Consider the following 20,287-nt stretch of genomic DNA (forward strand, 5'->3'; position numbering starts at 1 on the left):
AGTATATAGAATATAAGTCTAATGCAGTGAGGGACAAAGAGACAATGTACTACGGAGTATTAGGACCACATTGAGGGAAAACACATCTGAGATTTACACAATAAAGTCAGAATATTACGAGAATAAAGTCACAACTTTATGAGAAAAAAAGAAAAAATAACACGTTAAAGCTGAAGAGCTGCAGGTCGCTGACCTCTGAACTAAACTCTTTCACATATTAAACATAATTAAAACCCCATAAAGCAGAAAGGAAAGGAAACACAAACTGTATATTAAATCACATTTTACTTTTATTATCTCTTCAATAAACTGCTACAAGCGTACATTTCATCTGTCATTCAGGATGTTCTTTATGCTCCAAAAGGCGTAATAACGAATCGTTGATTACAGACGCAGATTTACATTCTCACCTGTTTATTATTATCATGAAGGAATCAGTTGGAATGAATCAGCTGAACTGATCTCTTCTCCTCAAGAGGGAAACTAACTAACAGGAATCTGACAGGTAATCGTGCAACACCTGGTGGCACGCTGAGACTGTTTCTGGTGAATCCCACCAACCAGCCTCCGCATGCATACTTACTTTACTTTACTGCTCTTATAGGACCAATCAGCAGATTTTAGCATCAGAACTGAACCAAACCAGATCTAATATGGGCTGTATAAAACATATAGAATAATAATTCTTATCATTTTGTTATGTAAAAATAATCATCTTCCCATTACCTCCATGTGTAGCCGCCTGTGTGGCACTAATCAAAGACAATAGGAGTGATAAGGTAATGCTCTGAAGGGGAGATTCATTAGTCGTAAACTATTAAATTATTCACCAACTATTTTAGTTATTTCTTAAGAAAAAAAAAGTCTTCGATTGCAGCTTCTTAAATGTGAATATCTTCTGGTTTCTTTCCTCCTCTGTGACAGGAAACTGAATATCTTTGAGTTGTGGACAAAACAAGACGTTTGAGGACGTCGTCTTGAGCTTTAAGAAACACTGATCGATATTTTTCACAATCTTACAGACCAAACAACTAATCGATTAATGGAGAAAATAATCAACAGATTAGTTGACAATGAAAATAATCATATTCCAGCGATCTAGATGATGTAAAGAACCTGTAAATTCATATAGTAGTGTATGAAGTGCTGCGTATTTCCCTCCTCTGCTAGTAGAACATGATGAGTTCAGGTGCGTTAACGAGTTCTCGTTGAGCTGAACTCACCTGATCTGAGGAGCTAATCTCACCTGGGAAGAGTTGGGAAACATGCAGCACTGAGAACCACTGGGTTTCCTTTCTTGGCTTTGGATAACAGTCTTATAATTTACACTCAGAACGCTCTGAAATCAGTTCAGCGTTGCCAGTAGTCCCATACAGTCAGTGTGAAACAGAAAGAAACAGGAGGAATATGTCTATATCGGCTCATTAATGAGACAAATACCAAACAGATTGTGGCTATTAAAGTGAAACTTTGGCTATTTTAGGATGCAAACAAGGATGTAATACCCACCCTGTCCAGGATAGAACATTTAACTGAACTCAAAAACAGGAGAGAACATTTTTGTAATGAAGCCCTTCATGTAAAGACAGAGGAGGACGATGCAGACAGATTCTCACATCAGCTGAAGAACAGCGACACCTTCTGGATAAAAAAGGGAACTACATCGGAAAAATAGGAATCAGACGCTGCAGGACACGCTCCAAAACACCGATTTATAGACTGAATCAAAAGGCTGCTTCACTCTTAGTCGACTAATCGGCCTGGCTGAGATTTCATCAGTCGATTTTTAATGCTTTTTTCATGCTGAATATTTCCATAAAAAACTTCTGAGCACATCTCTGGTCAACACCAGATTTAAACTCTGTCAATTAAATCAACTAATCAGTTAGTCCTCCTTTGGTTGAGGACAGTCTGACTGAAATCAGAACATTTAAAAGCCTGCAGGTCGTATTCTTTGCACCAAAAGAGATGAACTGCTGCGTGTTTGTCTTTAGGTTGTTTTATAATTTTATTCTTAGGTATTGTCTTATTTATTGTAGTATTTATCAACTGTACTATTTATAGATTTTAAGGGCTGAGAGAGAGCCAGGGTGAAATGCATTTCATTGCATTTAAACAGAAACACTGTACTTTTAAATGCATATGACAAATAAACTTGAAACTTGAAACTTGAAACAGCAAGTACACATAACTGCAGTCGGACTGATGTGAGTCTGTTAATAAAGGTGTTTTATTGACCACTGAAAGTCATCCACATCTGATAAGATGCTGTTTTGACATCATATTTAAAGGGACTGTATTTACTGTGTGAACAGGTTGTAAAGTAACCGAAACAATGAGACCTTCCACAACGTTCTGGGTTTCCTCTCTCAGCCTGTAGAATGATTTTAATGTGAAGAATGTGGCACGTTTTTTCCGGCAAAATCCAACGGATGTGATGTCGTGCACGCTCGCGAGTGCCTTTATTTTCAGCTCCAGCTACAGGGCTAACAGCGTGCAACCACAGCTAACATTTGGTAAGAAAAGGAGTCCGCTGACGCCAACAAACGACCAGCTGCCACCACAACGCAGACTCCACGGAAGCACAAATACATCAGGGCAAGCAACAGGACGCTGACTGTCGTTACTGTCGTTGACTTAACGTCACAGGTGTCACTGTTAACAAGCTATTTCTCATTCTTACATCCCGCCCCGTTAATTAGGAATAAATCAATTCCACTACGACATTTTGATCATCTTCTCACTCTTTGATAATCTTTTTTTTTTAAAGGCTGTAATATTTCCAAATTACCTCCAAGCTGCTGCAGATTTTCTCCACCAGGACAAGAAAAAACGGTCAAATTTAAAACCCTAAATATTAGAAGATCACCATCATATACGGATCAGCCCTCGTCGGTCCATCACATCCCTCTAACACCAGGTTAGGTTGTGAAAAAGAAACAAGAAAAGGAATAAAGGAAAACTCTTCTGATATCAAAACAAAGAGCCAAGATGCCGACCGAACAGCTGGAAACGAGAACAGACATAAAACACTCACCTCTGCTGATAGAACATCATCCTAAAATCTGTAATATTAATGTAATAAACTGACGATGTTTCTTCTTGTTTGATAAAGTGGAGAACAGTAGTGACCGATCCTTCACCACGTAGTCTCAGTGTGTGTTCCCCTCCTCTCGGGGTAATTAAAACCACACTAACAGGTTAAATAAGACTCCATTTCCCAAGATGCAGTGGTCCGAGGGTTAACCACAGGCTCTGCTGTGACTACAACCCCGGTGCAAGTCTTCCTGCACCAGTTGAATATCCATAACGGCGCCGTTCACAGGAAGCACACCGATGCTTCCACTGCTGCGTCGCCGTGGATATTTCTGTCATGAATGTTCATCGTCACAGAGACTCAAGTCTGCAGGATGTGGAGGAGAAGAGTGTCTCACAGAGAGGAAGGATGAACAGTCCAGGGCTTCAATCATTTCTGTTTTCATCCCTCTCGATTCCTCCTCTTCCTCCTCCTCTTCCTCTTCATGCTCGGTTGATTATTTCTGCAGCTCCTGAGGTGCACTGAAGGTCTCGTAGACGTTGGCCGCAAACTCCTTCACCTGGTCGTTCATCAGCAGTTCCTGAGAGACAGACAGGAAGTTAGAGACATAATATACAGAGAAGTAAAGACGTTGATATGTATTCTGTATTTGCTGGTTCTGTGCTTTAAAATGTAATTCATATTTAGAAATGACAAAATTAACTGACGGACTAACTAACGGAAGTGAGGAAAGCAAGCCGACGAGTAAAGTCAAACAATTAAAACGGTCTCTAACATGAAACTGATATTTTGTCCTCTCTTTTACAAACATTAAAGGTCCCATATCAGCTCATTTTCAGGTTCATACTTGTATTCTGTGTTTCTACTAGAACATGTTTACATGCTTTAATGTTTAAAAAAAACATTTATTTTCCTCATCCTGTCTGCCTGAATATACCTATATTCACCCTCTGTCTGAAACGCTCCGTTTTAGTGAATTTCAATGAAATTGCAACAGAATTGCGTTGCTAGGCAACAGCTTGGGTCCATGTTTACTTCCTGTCAGCTGATGTTATTCACATACACTGCAACAGGAAATAAACTGGGACACATTTAGAATGTTTACGTTTAAAACTTTGAAATGATCTAAATATTTTATATTTGTGACATCATAAATGGACAGAAATCCAAACGGCTTGTTTCAAACGCACAATTTCTGAATACGGGCTGTGTGTGTTTCTCCGTATATTGAGCGTTTTGATAGTTTAACTGGATTTATATATCACTTAAACCTGCTTTATAATATAAAAGATATGAAAATGTCACTTTTTACAATATGGGACCTTTAAAGACTGATACTGGATTACTGTTGGGAACATGTGTTTGATTATCACTCAGCAAACAGTCAAGATAAAGTCAAACAAAAGGCAGAGTTTGGACTTTGTTTCAAGATAACTGAGCCAATCTGTGCAGCCTGAGCTGTTGACATCTGTTTGCCTAAACTTGATAGCTGACCAGCGGATTGTTAAGTGTACTTGGCTTTCATATTTGATTGGTTGAGTATTTTACCGTCTTTTAATGCAAAACAAATGGAACTAGTACGTGAAAGCCAGCGTCCCATTCTGAAGCAATGTAATCTATATGATGCTGTGAAGTTTGTGTTGGTGAGAGCCTGCAGCTGGTTTCACCTGGACGAAGTGGCTGGGAGTCTCGCTGCAGATGGTGTTGATCTGACCGTTGACGATGGGGATGATCTTCGCCAGCGGCAGACTGACTGCAGACAGACTGGACACAAACAAACACAAATACGACAGTCGGAGATTAACGACAATTTTCTCATAGAAAATCACAAAAGAATAAACTCAAATGAGCAGGAAACAATAATGTACTCATGTTAGTTGCTATAGTGTGTAAACAGTGATAAAAGCTAATCATGTTAGTCAGTGGAGCAGCCGACCTATCGGGTGCAGAGCTGGGGGCGGAGTCACAGGGAGGCGGGCGGAAGAACTCGGCCAGGTTGTCAAGAAGACGAGAGAAACCGCGGTTGAAACTGGCGTTCAGGACGGTGGTGAAGTCTGGACTGGAGGAGCAAACACACACACATCAGAATCACACACATCTACAGGTGTATAAACACACGCACGCACACACACACACACACAGGTGCAGCGTTTACCTGTCCAGCATGTCTCTGGTCTCGTTCAACAGTCTGATGGTCACAACATCGTTTTCAGTCAGCCCACATGCCTGCAGAGGACGAAGAGGAGATGCTGTTAGTTAAACAGCCAGATGTTTGATATCAGTGAGTACAGCTGTGTTTCATCCATCCTCTCTCTCGGCGTGTGAAGTGAGCGACCTGGTCAGCGAGCGCGTTCTCGTCATCAGCCAGCATGTACCAGGACATCGTCCGCTCAGAGCCGGCCTCCACCTCCGCCCTGATCCAGCTCAGCTGCTGCTCCAGCTCCAGCAGAGACAGACTCTGCTTCAGGGACACGCTGCAAATCAGACATTCATTCATTAGTCACTTATTCAGCAAGAAACATCACAACGTCTTCTGATTCTTCTGATTGAAGCCTCAGAGATCAGAGACGTGACCGAACTGAAAGTTTTGGTTGTTTTGTTTTGAAAATGTCTTGTGGCGCTGCGGGAACCAACGTTAGAATAGTTTTACATTTTCAACTGTTTTTTTATTTTATTTTAGTTTTAGTTAGTTTTAAATGTGTTTCTTAGTTTCAGTTTCTCAAGGTTTAGTTTAGTTTATGATATAATGTCTTAAAAACTCAAACTGAAATGGATTTACGTATTTATTCTTTTTTTTATTATTCTTTTTTAAACCAGGTAATATCGTTTCAGTTTACTTTTTCTTCAAGGATACAAATTTATTTAGTTTCAGTTTACTAACAATATTTTAATTATCATTATTTAGTTTATTACAATAACAGCCGTGTTTAGAAGGTGTTATGGAAATGATGGTATTAAAGGTAATCTGAGATCTTTAGAAGAATTGACAGACTGATATTGTTTGTTGCTTCTCTCTCATCACTTTAGACGGAAACTGTGTATTTATTTGTTGTTAGTTATTAGATGTTGTTTTATTAATAATAAGTATTGATTATTCTAGATTTTTATTTTGTTTAGATTTGATTTTGCTAGTGTTTTGTTTTGCTAGTTATTTGTTATCTAGATAGGTATAGTAGGCCGGTATTGGACCAGCATGCACCAAGAGCAGAACAAGAGAAGCCGCTTCGTTTGCTTGCTTTTGGATAAATAAATCATCAGAAACAGACATTCTGCAGGGACTATTTTGTCTTCAGGGGCACTTTGATGTAAGTTAGATTTTTCCGACATGGCCACTAGAAACCGATTTTAAGTTGCCACGACAAAAGGTCGCCTGTAAGTTGCGAAAATGTGCAAAACTCTTGCGAGACTCGTTGCCTGACGACCCGTCAGGTCACAACTTGGAGGTTACTTTCTAGACACGACCTATAATCTGATATTTTATTGTCTAAACAATTAACCAAAAATATGATAATGCAAATCATCTTTATTTACAGACACTCACCCTCCCAGAGAGTTCTGTACGGCTTTCTTCACTACCATCATCAACTCTGTCAAACCTGGAGCGAGAAAGACAGACAGACAGAGGTGAAGACTGACAGACTGACATAAACGAGGAGGAGATCTTGGTGTGTGTGTTTCCATCCTACCGTCTCCCAGGAGATGTTGGATACTGGACAGGTACTGCTGCTGGACGTCCGGGGGAGCCAGAGGAGTCTGGGAGGGAAACAAATGAAAGTCTTGAGTTCTCCTACAACTGAAACTTTGTGAAGCTTCCTTTGAAACACTAAAACCTTAAGGACATCATGAAATAAACAATATACCTTCTTAAAAAAAGAACACAGATTTTACGGTGACCTCATCCTGGACAAGTAGTTTGAGAAACCGGAATAGTTTGTTGCTACAGCTGCAACGATTGGATCCAGGAAGTGGAAGTCTCATGTCAAATATTTACATAAACAAAAATTGGTTTGTATTTAAAGTTAACTGTAATAATGTGCACAGCAGAAACTGACGGTGTTAAAGTTAATGCTGTGATCCTACAGGTTGTAGAAGCGAAAGAAGCTCCTGAATGTTGTGTTCCTCACCATGGTGTTCTTGCCCACAGAGTTGTCCAGGTACAGGTATCCTCCGATGATGTTCAGCTGGACTCTCAGTAGAACCACCAGCATGCAGGTGCTGTACACCGCCACGATGGTGCGGGTGAAACCTGAACAAGACCACACACGTTTGGGATCAAATACTAGATCTCAAATCTGACTGTGAAAAGCTAAAAAATCTGTTTCTGTGCAGTAAAATATTTTCCTGGGATTATTTACAACTGATTTGTGACAGCTAATAGCGTGAACTCACTGATGATCTTTAAATCCTCCCAGATTTCCAGCTTGTTGGCCGGTCTGTGAGACGATGGGGAAGAAGAAACTGTTTATGTTTCACATCAAGACTGAGAACAACGCTGCGTTTTACAGCACACTTCCTGTTTCACTACAGACAGTAAAGTAACACTTCAACATGTTTAGTACAACAGAAACATCTAAAGATGGTGACAAAGTGGCACAAGAATGTGTAGTACAAGTGAATGAGGAATTGTTTTTATCTATTGAAGCTAACAGTAAAATGCTACTCACTTGGCCTTGAGGAGTGCGGTGAGGCTTTCTGAGTTGAGTTGACAGGCGATGGCTTCTCTCAGTGGAGGCAGCATGGACAGCACTGACACACACACACAGAGCAAAGAGTCAGAACAAAGAACGTCTAACATCAACTTTACATTGTTTAGTGCCGATCCTGATAATATGAAAAAAAGAAGACCAAAGTCTTATCATTCAGCAGAGTAAAGTCTTTACCGGTCATGTTGCACGTCCTCTGGTTGCTCTCAAAGTGGAACTGTCGTCTGGCCTGAGCGATGTACTCGGTCGCCTCCCTCTCCTGGATGTCCCTGATCTTCTTCTGGGCATATTTACCCAGGATGTACACTCCTGGGGATCACCAACGAAGAAGAAGTATCAATAACTAATATCAAGCACAGAATATAAATAAATATAATAATATAAATAATGTAAAATATAAATCAACCTTTATTGTCACACATTGTACATAGCACATATATATATATATATAGTTTTATATGTATATATATATATACATATATAACTATATATGTATATATATATATATACATACATACATATAAAACTATATATATATATATATAGTTATATATAGCTATATATAACTATATATATATATAGTTATATATGTATATATATATACCTATATATACATATATAGTTATATATATAACTATATATGTATAGTTATACATGTATATAACTATATATGTATATAGTTATATATAATTATACATATATATATAGTTATATATATACATATATATAGTTATATACATGTATATAGTTATACATGTATATAACTATATATGTATATATATATACAACTATATATAACTATATATACATATAGTTATATATGTATATATATATATAGTTATATATATACATATATATATGTATGTATATATGTATATATACATACATATATAACTATATATATATATAGTTATATATAATTATACATATATATAGTTATATATGTATATATATATAGTTATACATGTATATAACTATATATAACTATATATGTATATATATATATGTATAATTATATATATAGTTATATATATATATAATTATATATATATAACTATATAACTATATACATATATAACTATATATATGTATAATTATATATAACTATATATGTATATGTAGTTATATATACATATATAGTTATATATGTATATAGTTATATATAACTATATATATAGTTATATATAAGTATATATATACATGTATAACTATATATGTACATATATATAGTTATACATGTATATAACTATATATAACTATATACGTATATAACTAGATATACATATATAGTTATATATAGTTATATTTATATATATATATAACTATATATAGTTATATATATGTATGCCTAACTGAAACTACATACTGCTCTATTGTTGATATATAGTTTAAATCATGTATTCTAGCTCTGAGTCTGTAAAAATGAAACATAAACAGTCAGAGTTAGCAGTTAGCTCTCAGCTAGCTGTTAGCCTCTCAGAGTTCTCTCTGCTCGGGTTAGAGTTATCTACCTGCAGTCAGAGCTAACAGAGAGCTAGCAGAGAGCTAACAGAGAGCTAACAGAGAGCTAACAGAGAGCTAACAGAGAGCTAACAGAGAGCTAGCAGAGAGCTAGCAGAGAGCTAACAGAGAGCTAGCAGAGAGCTAACAGTTAGGTAGCTCTAGTTACCTGCGGTCAGAGCTAGCAGAGAGCTAGCAGAGAGCTAACAGTTAGGTAGCTCTAGTTACCTGCAGTCAGAGCTAGCAGAGAGCTAACAGAGAGCTAACAGCTCTAGTTACCTGCAGTCAGAGCTAGCAGAGAGCTAACAGTTAGGTAGCTCTAGTTACCTGCAGTCAGAGCTAGCAGAGAGCTAGCAGTTAGGTAGCTCTAGTTACCTGCAGTCAGAGCTAGCAGAGAGCTAGCAGTTAGGTAGCTCTAGTTACCTGCAGTCAGAGCTAGCAGAGAGCTAACAGTTAGGTAGCTCTAGTTACCTGCAGTCAGAGCTAGCAGAGAGCTAACAGTTAGGCAGCTCTAGTTACCTGCAGTCAGAGCTAGCAGAGAGCTAACAGTTAGGTAGCTCTAGTTACCTGCAGTCAGAGCTCCGGTGAAGATAAACTTCCTTTTGTGTCGTTTAACAAAGCTCCAGACAGATGACAACATGACGGAACTGTTGAAGGTTCACTCTCTACAGAACACAGCAGCTGCTACCTCTGAGCGGAGAGCTACCGGAGACATGCTGGTGCTAACGGCAGCGCCATGCTAACAGGCTAACACGATGCTAACAGCGTGCTAACATGCTAACAGCATGCTAACTGTCAGAAGAGTCAGAGTCCGCTGGTGACGCGGCGGAGGGAATAGTACATAGCACTACTTCCGGTGAGCGATTTCAAAATAAAACACGAATCGAGCTCTAGCACATAATGTGAAGAACATGTGAAGACAAACAGTTTTATTGTGTTATGCAGTTATGAGGTCATTTCTTTTAGGCCTGTCCTTACATTATTATTTTACATTTTTTACAAAAAAAATCTGATAACTTACATTTTGTTATTTAAAAATTGTGAACTAAAAATAAACGTGTTAGTGCTCACTGGTGGACAAAGTATATGTATTAGGAACAGTGTTTCTGTGATGATCTAATATCAGGATAATATCGCTGCACCAAATGTATATACAATACAAAAATATATAGTAAAAAAAAGTTAATAAAAGATAGTAAACGCAGTTTGATCATGTGAAAAACATTAACATTTTGCACAAAAATAATAATTAAGATAAAAATAATACTACGATAAATATATCTTAAAATAACCAAATTTGTGACATACATTTCTGTACATACATGTATATAAATACAGAAATATATATACAATATGTATAATAACAGTGTAATGAATAGAAATATGTTATAGTGGGAATGATGATAGTGCAATTTATGATATATCTGTCGAAGGAACCTGACTCAAAAACCACCTCCGAGTCTGTCAAACCTTAAAACTTCATGGAAACAAAAGACATAATAAAATGAAGCTTTTATTTTATATGTAAAATCCCTTCATTTCCGGTTTTACATCCAGTCAACTCTAGTGAGCTTGATGCATCGATGACGTCATCATGAACGTGAGGATGAGCGGAGCTGTTTGATTGGTCACGTCTGGAACGGAACTGGTCCGTCCAATATTATCTTCCCCCTCCGGTGCAGGTGGACGGCATGGTGAACTACAACCGACCACATTTAACTAAAGAGTGAAGAAATACGCAATAAACTCATCATATGTGAATAGTATGACTTTTACTACGTAGAGTTCAGTAGTGATAGTTGCCATGGGAACAGAGGAGGCTGGTGATGATGAGGGTTTCTGTCTGAGTGATGAAGAGGTGGAGAGGTGGATGAGCAGCGCCTTTAACATGGTGGAGAATGAATCTCAGTTGTTTTAAAGATTCAGTTTTATATAATTGTTGCAATTAACTTTATACATTTACATATTATTCATAAACATAAAACAGGAATATTTTGCCAATTATTGGAGCTAATTTCTCAGGAGTTCTGCAGCATGTTTTAACTTCTATGACAAATATTTGCTGGTTCATGTTTTCCAAACTTTTTTTATATACTTTTAAAAAATGTTTAACCATTAATCAATAAATGAAAAAAGTAATTGACAGATATTATTAATATGATAGTAATAATAATAATTATTATTATGATAATAATAATAATAATAATTATTATTATTATTATATTAAAGTGTTACAGTGCATGTAAAAACTGAAAAAGATTTGTAAATTAATTTTAAGAACAAAAAAAAATTAAAAAGCAATGAATACAAAAGTAGATGATAGATATTATTATTGTTATTATTATTATTATTATTATTATTATTATTATTATTATTATTATTATATTAAAGTGTTATAGTGCAAAAACACAAAAAAAGGATAGAAACTTTATTTTAAGAATATGAAAACAAACAAATAAATAAAAGCAATAAATAAATAAATTTAAAAGGTAATTGACAGATTAAATTCTCATGAAAATATTTTTTTAGTTGCATCTCCATAAAGGTCTGGATCAGTATCAGTGTGTGTAGTGTGTTTCTGTTTAACACCATGTGACCGTCCGTGTGTAGCTGCTGCGTGTTGACCTGCTGTAAACGTGTCTCTGCAGGCTAAAGACGCTCTGGAGAACGGAGAGGTGCCGGTCGGATGTCTGATGGTCTACGGTGATGAAGTCGTGGGGAAAGGGAGGAACGAAGTCAACGAGACCAAAAACGTAGGAAATATGAAAACATACAGGGTGCTCCGGCTGGTTTCCTGTTTCTCTTTTCAGAGACTGAGACTGAGCTCCGTGCAGAAATCTGTCAGTTTATCAAACATGCAGACCAGCACAGAGAAACATCTCTGTTGTTTTATTGTTGTTTACTTCATATTTAGACTATTTGGGGCAAAGCTATTGTTTATATAGCACATTTAATTACAGGTCATCACTAATCAATATTTCTGAATAGTGCAGACATTTTATCCTCCAAATACACCGTTACAACCTGCACCTCTTAAAACCTTCATTTTCAGAAGGGAGTTTGGCATTAAGTTTATCCGTGTGTGTGTGTGTGTTTGTGTGTGTGTGTGTGTGTGTGTGTATATTAGGCCACTCGCCACGCTGAGATGGTGGCCCTGGATCAGCTCCTGGACTGGTGTCGCCGCAGCAATCTGGATGTGAGCGGCGTGTGCAAGCGAACGGCGCTGTACGTCACCGTGGAGCCGTGCATCATGTGTGCTGCAGCCCTGCGCCTGCTCAGTATCCTCCACCCCCAACCTCTCTATGTGTGTGTGTGTGTGTGTGTGTGTGTGTGAGAGTGTGAGATCAGGTTCAGGTTATTTATTTGTGCACATACTGAAGGTAAATTTGGTTTGCAGTAAAAAGACAAGGTGTCCTTCATGACTCACATTTTACAGACACAGACAATAGACCAGGGGTCAGCAACCTTTACTATCTAAAGAACCATTCTAGGCAAAATTTTAGGAGCTGAAGAGACGCAGGTTGCTGACCGCTGCTGTAGACAAACATGGTAAAAATGCTCAAGGTTCCAGTGATCACTAAATCCACTAAAATACAATGAATAAATATGAATAAATAAATAAATAATCAATGAATCACCCGACTACTAGACTATTTCACAATCTGATTCAGACAGTTTCTGTTCTTTAAAGAGAAGTTTCCAAACGATGACACCAGAGAAAAAGACCAGATAGATTCAGTAACAGCAGGATGAAATGAGGTTGTCGTGGTTTTAGTCGGTGTGAGAATAGAAGAAGAAGAAGAAGAATAGGACGGTTTCCTCCAGTAAAACAGACGCTGGTTCTGATGATGACGGCTGTGTTTCCTTCACCTCGGCGTCAGACATCCCCGTGGTCATGTACGGCTGCAGGAACGAGCGGTTCGGAGGCTGCGGTTCAGTTCTGGACGTTTCCTCTGCAGACCTTCCTCAGACTGGGACCACGTTCAAGGTCTCTGTCTGTCCCCCCGGTGTCTCTTCATGTTCGCCTGACTGACGTTTATTTATCTGTGTGTCTCGTCCTCGGGGAGTGTGTCTCTGATGGGTTTGTGGAAGTTTTCTCAGAAGAGTGGAGGCTGCAGATTAATGCTCTTAATGCCTTATGGTGTATATATACTATATATATAACTGTATATATAATCAGTATATATAAGTGTGTATTAACACGTCGTGTGTGTGTTCAGTGTGTTTCAGGTCACCGAGCAGAAGAAGCCGTAGAGATGCTGAAGTCTTTCTACAAACAGGAGAATCCAAACGGTGATCAGAAACATCATCATCATCATCTCTTCTTCTCTCATCTCTCCTCAAATTATTTATTATTATTATTATATAATTAAAGTTATTAGGTAGCTAAGAAGCTAACATGAACACCATTTACCTCCAACTAGAAAAAGAAATGTCCTTTTGTGGCGTTTAACGGCTCTCTCATATTCTCTTCTCTTCTCTCATCTCTCTCTCCAAATTATGTTTTCTCTTTTTTAATTTTATACTTTTTATTTCTCATTTGTGATTTTTTTCTCATCTTCTCCTTTTAATCACATCTATTTTCATCTTTTCTACTCCGTCATCTTTCTCTTCTTTACACACTTTTCTATTCATTCATTTCATTGATTTACTATTCTCTCCTTTACCTTTACCTTTCCTTTTCTAAACTCTTCTCCTCTTTTCTCTTCTCTCTCTAACAGTGTTCTACTTTCTGTCTGTTTCAGCTCCTAAACCCAGAACAAGGAAGGACTGAACTCTTCAGCTGAATATTCAGTTTTTATATTCTGTATATCACCTTTGTTTTATTAAATAAATGTCATTATAAATCCTGTTTGTGTGTGATGACTTCTCATGAAGGAAGAAGAGGGGAAATGAAACCATTGAGTGATGAACCTGTAACCCAGAGGTCAGCGACCTTTACTATTAACAGAGACATTTAGGCAAAAAAAAATCTGTCTGGAGCAACAAAACATGTGATCATCATGATGAAGGTAACTCAGTTTATAGTTTAAGTATATAGTATATCAGTCTAATGCAGTGAGGGCCAAAGAGACAATGTACTACGGAGTATTAGGACCACATTGAGGGAAACAACATCTGAGATTTACACAATAAAGTCAGAATATTACGAGAAAAAAAGTCGTAATATTACAAGAATAAAGTCAACTTAACGAGAAAAAAAAGTCGTAAAATTACGAGAATAAAGTCATAACTTTACGAGAAAAAAAGTCGTAAAATTACAAGAATAAAGTCATAATGAGAAAAAAAAGTCGTAATATTACGAGAATAAAAAGTCAAAACTTAACGAGAAAAAAAAAGTCGTAAAATTACGAGAATAAAGTCATAACTGCGAGAAAAAAAGTCGTAATATTACAAGAATAAAGTCAAAACGAGAAAAAAAAGTCGTAAAATTACGAGAATAAAAAGTCAAAACTTAACGAGAAAAAAAAAGTCGTAAAATTACGAGAATAAAGTCATAACTTAACGAGAAAAAAAAAGTCGTAAAATTACGAGAATAAAGTCAAAACGAGAAAAAAAAGTCGTAATATTACGAGATTAAAAAGTCAGAACTTTACGAGAAAAAATTAAATAACACGTAAAATGACTACTTTATAATATTCTGACTTTATTCTCTAAATCTCAGATGTATTTTTTTTCCTCAATGTGGCTCTAATACTCCTTCGTACCGTCGTACCATAGACCTACAACAATGATAAAAAAAAATGAAAATGTAAACAAGAACAGTTCTTCATTTCCATGTTTAAACTCCACAGAGAGCCACTAGAGAGGAGCTGAAGAGAAGCAGGTTTCTAGAGAGGAGCTGAAGAGATGCAGGTTTCTAGAGAGGAGCTGAAGAGATGCAGGTTTCTAGAGAGGAGATGAAGAGATGCAGGTTTCTAGAGAGGAGCTGAAGAGATGCAGGTTTCTAGAGAGGAGCTGAAGAGATGCAGGTTTCTAGAGAGGAGCTGAAGAGATGCAGGTTTCTAGAGAGGAGATGAAGAGATGCAGGTTTCTAGAGAGGAGCTGAAGAGATGCAGGTTTCTAGAGAGGAGCTGAAGAGATGCAGGTTTCTAGAGAGGAGCTGAAGAGATGCAGGTTTCTAGAGAGGAGCTGAAGAGATGCAGGTTTCTGGAGAGGAGCTGAAGAGATGCAGGTTTCTAGAGAGGAGCTGAAGAGATGCAGGTTTCTAGAGAGGAGCTGAAGAGATGCAGGTTTCTGGAGAGGAGCTGAAGAGATGCAGGTTTCTGGAGAGGAGCTGAAGAGAAGCAGGTTTCTAAAGAGGAGCTGAAGAGAAGCAGGTTTCTAGAGAGGAGCTGAAGAGAAGCAGGTTTCTAGAGAGGAGCTGAAGAGATGCAGGTTTCTAGAGAGGAGCTGAAGAGATGCAGGTTTCTGGAGAGGAGATGAAGAGATGCAGGTTTCTGGAGAGGAGCTGAAGAGAAGCAGGTTTCTGGAGAGGAGATGAAGAGATGCAGGTTTCTAGAGAGGAGCTGAAGAGATGCAGGTTTCTGGAGAGGAGATGAAGAGATGCAGGTTTCTAGAGAGGAGCTGAAGAGATGCAGGTTTCTGGAGAGGAGCTGAAGAGAAGCAGGTTTCTAGAGAGGAGCTGAAGAGAAGCAGGTTTCTAGAGAGGAGCTGAAGAGAAGCAGGTTTCTAGAGAGGAGCTGAAGAGATGCAGGTTTCTAGAGAGGAGCTGAAGAGATGCAGGTTTCTAGAGAGGAGCTGAAGAGATGCAGGTTTCTGGAGAGGAGATGAAGAGATGCAGGTTTCTAGAGAGGAGATGAAGAGACGCAGGTTTCTGGAGAGGAGATGAAGAGATGCAGGTTTCTGGAGAGGAGCTGAAGAGATGCAGGTTTCTAGAGAGGAGATGAAGAGACGCAGGTTTCTGGAGAGGAGATGAAGAGATGCAGGTTTCTGGAGAGGAGATGAAGAGACGCAGGTTTCTAGAGAGGAGATGAAGAGATGCAGGTTTCTGGAGAGGAGCTGAAGAGATGCAGGTTTCTAGAGAGGAAATGAAGAGAAGCAGGTTTCTGAAGAGGAGCTGAAGAGAAGCAGGTTTCTAGAGAGGAGATGAAGAGATGCAGGTTTCTGGAGAGGAGCTGAAGAGATGCAGGTTTCTAGAGAGGAGCTGAAGAGATGCAGGTTTCTAGAGAGGAGATGAAGAGATGCAGGTTTCTAGAGAGGAAATGAAGAGAAGCAGGTTTCTGAAGAGGAGCTGAAGAGAAGCAGGTTTCTAGAGAGGAGATGAAGAGATGCAGGTTTCTGGAGAGGAGCTGAAGAGATGCAGGTTTCTGGAGAGGAGCTGAAGAGATGCAGGTTTCTAGAGAGGAGATGAAGAGATGCAGGTTTCTGGAGAGGAGCTGAAGAGATGCAGGTTTCTAGAGAGGAGCTGAAGAGATGCAGGTTTCTAGAGAGGAGATGAAGAGATGCAGGTTTCTGGAGAGGAGCTGAAGAGATGCAGGTTTCTAGAGAGGAGATGAAGAGATGCAGGTTTCTGGAGAGGAGCTGAAGAGATGCAGGTTTCTAGAGAGGAGATGAAGAGATGCAGGTTTCTGGAGAGGAGCTGAAGAGATGCAGGTTTCTAGAGAGGAGATGAAGAGATGCAGGTTTCTGGAGAGGAGCTGAAGAGATGCAGGTTTCTAGAGAGGAGCTGAAGAGATGCAGGTTTCTGGAGAGGAGCTGAAGAGATGCAGGTTTCTGGAGAGGAGCTGAAGAGATGCAGGTTTCTAGAGAGGAGCTGAAGAGATGCAGGTTTCTAGAGAGGAGCTGAAGAGATGCAGGTTTCTGGAGAGGAGATGAAGAGATGCAGGTTTCTGAAGAGGAGCTGAAGAGATGCAGGTTTCTGGAGAGGAGATGAAGAGATGCAGGTTTCTGGAGAGGAGATGAAGAGATGCAGGTTTCTGGAGAGGAGATGAAGAGATGCAGGTTTCTGGAGAGGAGATGAAGAGATGCAGGTTTCTGGCCTCTGGACTTAAACATCATCTCTTAATGACCCACAGCTCCGTCACGTCGTCTGTAGTTTAACCGCCTACCAGACGAGCTGCTGAAGCTGCAGTTCAAACTGAATGATCAACGTTAGAGAGTCTGAATCTTCAGCAGGACGCTCCGAGTCCATCTGCTCGTCGGCCATGTTGGATTTTATTGTTCATAACTGTTCACATGTAAAACCACTTCCTGTTTTATATCACTGAGAACCAGAGAGTGTGTGTGTGTGTGTGTGTGTAGGACTGACCTCAACTATAACACACACACACACACACACACACGCACGCACACATACACACATGCATGCACACATACAAACACACGCACACACAGAGACACGCTGACACAACTCAGACTCTTTCTGTCGTTTCACTTCCTGTCAGACACACTGTGTGTGTGTGTGTGTGTGTGTGTGTGTGTGTGTTCACAGTATCTGCAGATGGAGGAGGTGTGTGTGTGTGTCTGAGTGTCAGAGTGTGCTGAGGGACTGTGTGTGTGTGCGTTTAATTGTGTAGTTGTGTAGTTGTGTGTGTTTCAGGTGTTTCTCCAGCAGAGCGAAGAAATGATTTTAAACTCATTTTGTCGCTCTCTCTCTTTCTCTCTTCTCTCTCTCTCTTTAGTTTCACTTCCTTCCTTCTTTTAGTGGCCAACAACATCCTTCCTTCCTTCCTTCCCCCACCACTTCCTTCCTTCCTTCCTTCCTTCCTTCCTTCCTTCCTTAACCCCACCACTTCCTTCCTTCCGTCCTCTGTGTTCATCCTTCCTTCCTCCTTATTTCCTTCTCATTGTTTATCTTTTACATCTTCCTGTTTCTTCTCTTCCTTCACCCTCTTTTGGTTTCCTTTCTTTTCTCAGTGGTTTATTTGTTTCAGTTTCTCTCGTTGATTCCTTCCTTCACTTTTTTTACCTGTTTTATACTTCCTCTTTTCTTTATTATATTTCTTCTTTATTTGACCTGTTTTCTTCGACTACTAGTTTATTCTTCTGTTCTTCTTTCTTTCCATCATCCAGTTGTCCATCTTATGTTTAGTATGCTTTTACTTCTTCCCTCTCTCCTTTCTTCCCTCCTTCCTTCCTTCATCTTATTTCCTTGCTTCCCCCAGTCTTCCTTCATTTCTCATCCCCTTTCCTTCCTTCCTTCTTTCCTTCAGTTTTTCTTCACCCCCCACTCCTCCCTTTCTGGTATTGTCCTTCCTTCTTCCTGTTTTACTATCTCACCTTTCAGTTTCTTACTTTACTTCCCCTCTCCCACCCTCCTTCCTTCTTTCATCTTGTATCCTTCCCTCTTTCCTGTTTCCTTTCCTACCTCAGTGGTTCAGTAGCTTCATTTGACCTTCTTTTGTTCTTTCATTCTCCCATCATAAACATATCTTCCCCTCTTCCTTCCTTCCATTTCTATAATGTTTCATCGTATCAGTTTAACTTCCTTTAACACATGCTATACTTTATCTTCTGTACTTCCTCTTTTATACAGAAAAACATGAACATTCATCACCCCGCCAAAATAAACACGAGTTCATCACATAGAAACGTCTTCACCAGAACGGATCACATGCCGTCACCACAACCATCTCACATGAACACTTTCTACTCCTCCTCCTCATGTCCTGAGGACGCTTCAATCACAGATATTATCATCAGATATAGATATATATATTATATATATATATATATATTTTTTTTTTTTTCATATATATAAATATATATATTTATATATATATCTATTTATAGATATATATATTTTTTTATATATATATCTATATATATATATACATATATAATCATATATTATCATCACAGATATAAAAGTGGTGTTTTATTGTGACTGAAGCTCGTTCAGCGGTCCAGCTCCTCTCAGCTCCTGTCGGCTCCTCTCGGCTCGTTAACATGTAAATTTATGCTAATTAATGCAGAGCAGAATATTCCTGCATGTTTTAATGTGTCACCTCAAAGCGGAGGAGTTGACGTGTTAATGAAGAGACGACACACACACACACACACACACACACACACACACACAGTTAGCTGCTAACCGCTAATGAACTGTGTTGTTGTGTCAAACTCTCGTCTCCTAGCTGACAGTCAGACACACACACAAACACACACGTTTAAACACACACAGCTGGTGTAATGTGAGACGTCATGTTGTGTAGAAGATGCAGGAACATTCATATTATTATTATGTATTATTTCAGTGTGGTTTGTGTTGACAGGAAGTGATGATGTGTTTTGTGGTTTAACCTTTAAAGAAAAAGGAAACTGAGGTGGTGTTGGTGTTGCTCCACCCGTCTGCTCAGCGCTGGGGGACCAATCAAACACTCACTTCCTGTCTTTGCATTGCTGTTTGCGTTCACACCTGGACAACACCTGGACGCCACCGGTCTCCATGTTATTCTGCTCTGCTGTGTTCAGACAGAGAAGCAGCTACCAGTCCCTCACTAGAGAGATTCATGTGATTCATGTGATTCATGTGATTATTAATGTGTGAGTGCTGTTCAGCTCAGTTCATCTACTGAACTGTGTTTGAAGTTTGGGGTTTCCATGGCGACGGAGATCTGGTTAAAAGCAGTCAGGCTGCGTTGGTGAAATTATAAAAAGACATGTCCTCTCCCTGTTCACCGCTCGGAGAGATTTCACTACCTCAATTATTATTATTATTATTATTTATATATTATTAAAGAACTAAACATTGCTTTGTATATATAATATAATATAATATAATGTGGGTTATTCTATGTTTATAATTTAGATTGTTGTTATGCTAGTTGTAGTAGTCTGTATATTTATAGTGTATTCTAATATTCTTTATATTGTGTATTCTATGGATAGATTTCTCTACATTACATTTTATGATCTGTTCCTGTTTATTACCTGGAGAAAAAGAAACACATTCTCTCTCTCTCTCTTTAGTTTCAGTTCTCTTTTCTCTACTTCCTTCTTTTAGTGGCTGACAACGTCCTTCCTTCCTTCCTTCCTTCCTCCCCCGTTTCCTCCTGCCCTTCTTTATTCATCGTTCCTTCCTCCTTATTTCCTTCATATTGTT

General features: G+C 38.7%; 2 protein-coding genes across 3 annotated transcripts; one reads left to right on the forward strand and one right to left on the reverse strand.

Annotated features, from left to right (window-relative positions):
• Positions 1-270: 270 nt before the first annotated feature.
• pex3 (peroxisomal biogenesis factor 3) lies at positions 271-10,032 on the reverse strand. Its single transcript, XM_037750924.1, has 12 exons — positions 9,808-10,032; positions 7,918-8,049; positions 7,702-7,783; positions 7,427-7,470; positions 7,162-7,283; positions 6,724-6,790; positions 6,579-6,633; positions 5,373-5,511; positions 5,193-5,263; positions 4,974-5,096; positions 4,705-4,801; positions 271-3,617 (listed from the first exon to the last, which is right to left on the reverse strand). The coding sequence occupies exons 1-12, from the start codon at positions 9,878-9,880 to the stop codon at positions 3,534-3,536; spliced, it is 1,089 nt and encodes a 362-aa protein (XP_037606852.1). The 5' UTR covers positions 9,881-10,032; the 3' UTR covers positions 271-3,533.
• An 824-nt stretch (positions 10,033-10,856) lies between these two features.
• Positions 10,857-14,092, forward strand: adat2 (adenosine deaminase tRNA specific 2). 2 transcript variants are annotated; one of them, XM_037751165.1, is made up of 6 exons: positions 10,857-10,934; positions 11,889-11,993; positions 12,368-12,518; positions 13,122-13,228; positions 13,461-13,533; positions 13,986-14,092. In XM_037751165.1, the coding sequence occupies exons 1-6, from the start codon at positions 10,932-10,934 to the stop codon at positions 14,012-14,014; spliced, it is 468 nt and encodes a 155-aa protein (XP_037607093.1). In that variant the 5' UTR covers positions 10,857-10,931; the 3' UTR covers positions 14,015-14,092. The 2 variants fall into 2 exon arrangements, with proteins under 2 accessions (XP_037607093.1, XP_037607092.1); XM_037751164.1 differs by having other exon boundaries at positions 10,886-11,131.
• The last annotated feature ends 6,195 nt before the right edge of the window (positions 14,093-20,287 follow it).

Source organism: Sebastes umbrosus, chromosome 18, assembly GCF_015220745.1.
Source record: "Sebastes umbrosus isolate fSebUmb1 chromosome 18, fSebUmb1.pri, whole genome shotgun sequence".
Classification (NCBI taxonomy): Eukaryota; Metazoa; Chordata; class Actinopteri; order Perciformes; family Sebastidae; genus Sebastes; species Sebastes umbrosus.